The sequence below is a fragment of the Austrofundulus limnaeus genome, unplaced genomic scaffold (genome assembly GCF_001266775.1).
Source record: "Austrofundulus limnaeus strain Quisiro unplaced genomic scaffold, Austrofundulus_limnaeus-1.0 Scaffold1031, whole genome shotgun sequence".
In the NCBI taxonomy this organism is placed as follows: domain Eukaryota; kingdom Metazoa; phylum Chordata; class Actinopteri; order Cyprinodontiformes; family Rivulidae; genus Austrofundulus; species Austrofundulus limnaeus.
Window position 1 is genome coordinate 83,627 of NW_013953433.1, and position 2,080 is coordinate 85,706.

Here is a 2,080-nt window from a genome sequence, read left to right on the forward strand (position 1 = left end):
TGTGTGTGTGTGTGTGTGTGTGTGTGTGTGTGTGTGTGTGTGTGTTGATAAGTTGATAAGGTCTGTTGACTGACCGTTGTACTGTATTTGTTCAAATAATTGTGATGGGCAGGTTACAATACAAAAATGTTTGTCATAATCATGTCTTGTGATTATTTGACAGGAGTTTTACTTTTAAAATTTAAGTGTATTTAATTTAGTTATAATGTAAATACAATAAAAATTACACCAAGATTTAGAATAATTATCATTTTGATCTGTTCATTGGTAATGTCTGATTGGGCCTCGTGCCACTTTATGTTCAATAAATTGGGCCCCGAGGTCAAAAAGGTTAAGAACCCCTGGCTTAGACTTTAGTAATGTAGTCCAGGTAAAGTGGTAGTTCAAACCTTTCTGTAGAAAAGTCATGAATAACAATCATCTTACCTGTTGTAAACAGCTTTTTGGATAAGAAGTAGAGTTTGGTTCAGACCAAATTGACAAGCTAACAGCTAGTCAAAACAGGGTCAAGACTTAAAGTGGATTGCTGCTGTCTCAAAACATTTTTAACTATTTATGAGCTTTTTTTTCTTTAAATCAATTTTTGAACTACCTGTAGTTGAACATGGCAAAGTTAAGTCAGGAATATTATTACTATATTCCTACTGGAAGTCCCCCAGGCTGTTGTTGACATGCTRCAGCTAGTTGCTGCTGCTGCTTCCAGAAAACTGTATGTTGATAACTATGCAATTTGAAATTGACAGCAATGTAAAAATGAATAAAATAGTGTTTGTAAAAACTGGCATTATTTTTTTGGAGTTATTTCAAAGTGGCAGCAATCCACTTTGGTTTTAGTCCCACTTGGGATCAGAACTGAATTCTGTTTTTCCAAACAGCGACCATTAAAAGAGCTATTTATAACAGAGGTCTTCTAACCTGTTTCTCGTGACCCACTGTCCTGCCTTTTTTTATGTTTCCCTGTTTTGGCACACTTGACTGAAATAAATGAGTCATTGGCAGGCTTCTACTAAACTTGTTGAGTTTCTGAGTAAGTAATTTAATGATTTGAATCAGGTGTGTCGAAGCAGTGAAACATCTAAGACATGCAGGACAGTGGGTCACGAGGACCGGGGTTGAAGGCCTCTAATCTAGAAGATCTTGTTTTTCATAACTCTTCCTCAGAACCACACTTCGACTGATCTGAACTAGCACTTTAAAGCTTAAGTTAGTATTTTATTATTCTCTTTGGTTCTCACCACAAACACCATTTTAGGAAGAATTTGTGCCAGAAGGAAAAAAAAATGGTGACAAGGACATGGAAATATTTACATTATGAAACTATAGTCATCAACTCACCCTACACTGAAACTCTGATCCAGCTTGCCCCAAGCAACCTGCAGTCTTGACCAGTACCCCACCTTCCTCCTCCACCATGGTAAAACAGTACCCATCCGTCCTTCAAAAGCACATTTAGACACAATAAAGTGCAGCAATCAAAAAAACTGTTACACAGAAGTGAGTACACTTCATGGATTTGCCGCTTCACCTGCATGAGTTATTGGTCGAGTCTTCTGGGCAGTGGTGATCACAGTAACACCACAGGAATCTTTGGGAAGATGAAGCAGGAGCTGCACTGCCAGAAGTCTTGTTCCCACTCTCCACTGCCTCTTTARTGGATGTTTTTAGCAACATGCTGTCCAATATGTTGCCTGTGAACAAAACAAGAGGAAACAACACAATAAAATGATACATCTCTCAGATCCTTTGTGAGGCTTTGCTGGATTTTATTTTTTTTTTAATAATTTTTATTATGGTTCATTTGTTGAAGTTTTTTTTTACTTCTACTTGGTTCACTTTTTTCACTCTTTAAACCAGACACTGAACAATATGCTGCCATGACCAAGTACAAAGACTGATTAGAAAACAAAACCAACTAAAATACTTTAAAGTGGCAATATTATGTTTCTCGGGCATATATTTAAATTCTATACCATAATAAAGTAACTACTGTATGTCACCTTAAATTGTTATTAAAATATTTATATGTTTAAATAGGAAATAAACTTGACTTCTCATCATATCTGTTTCTAAACGCCTGGAA

The 2,080-nt window shown here is 36.2% G+C and overlaps 1 protein-coding gene across 1 annotated transcript in view; it reads right to left on the reverse strand.

Moving 5' to 3' along the window:
• LOC106533827 (bone morphogenetic protein receptor type-1B) overlaps positions 1–1,688 on the reverse strand; it is a gene marked incomplete at its 5' end in the record, with an annotated part of 7,530 nt that extends 5,842 nt beyond the window's left edge. The window contains 2 exon segments of the mRNA XM_014030268.1: positions 1,336–1,435; positions 1,526–1,688. Coding sequence (XP_013885722.1) covers positions 1,336–1,435; positions 1,526–1,688 — 263 coding nt within the window.
• Positions 1,689–2,080: the final 392 nt, after the last annotated feature.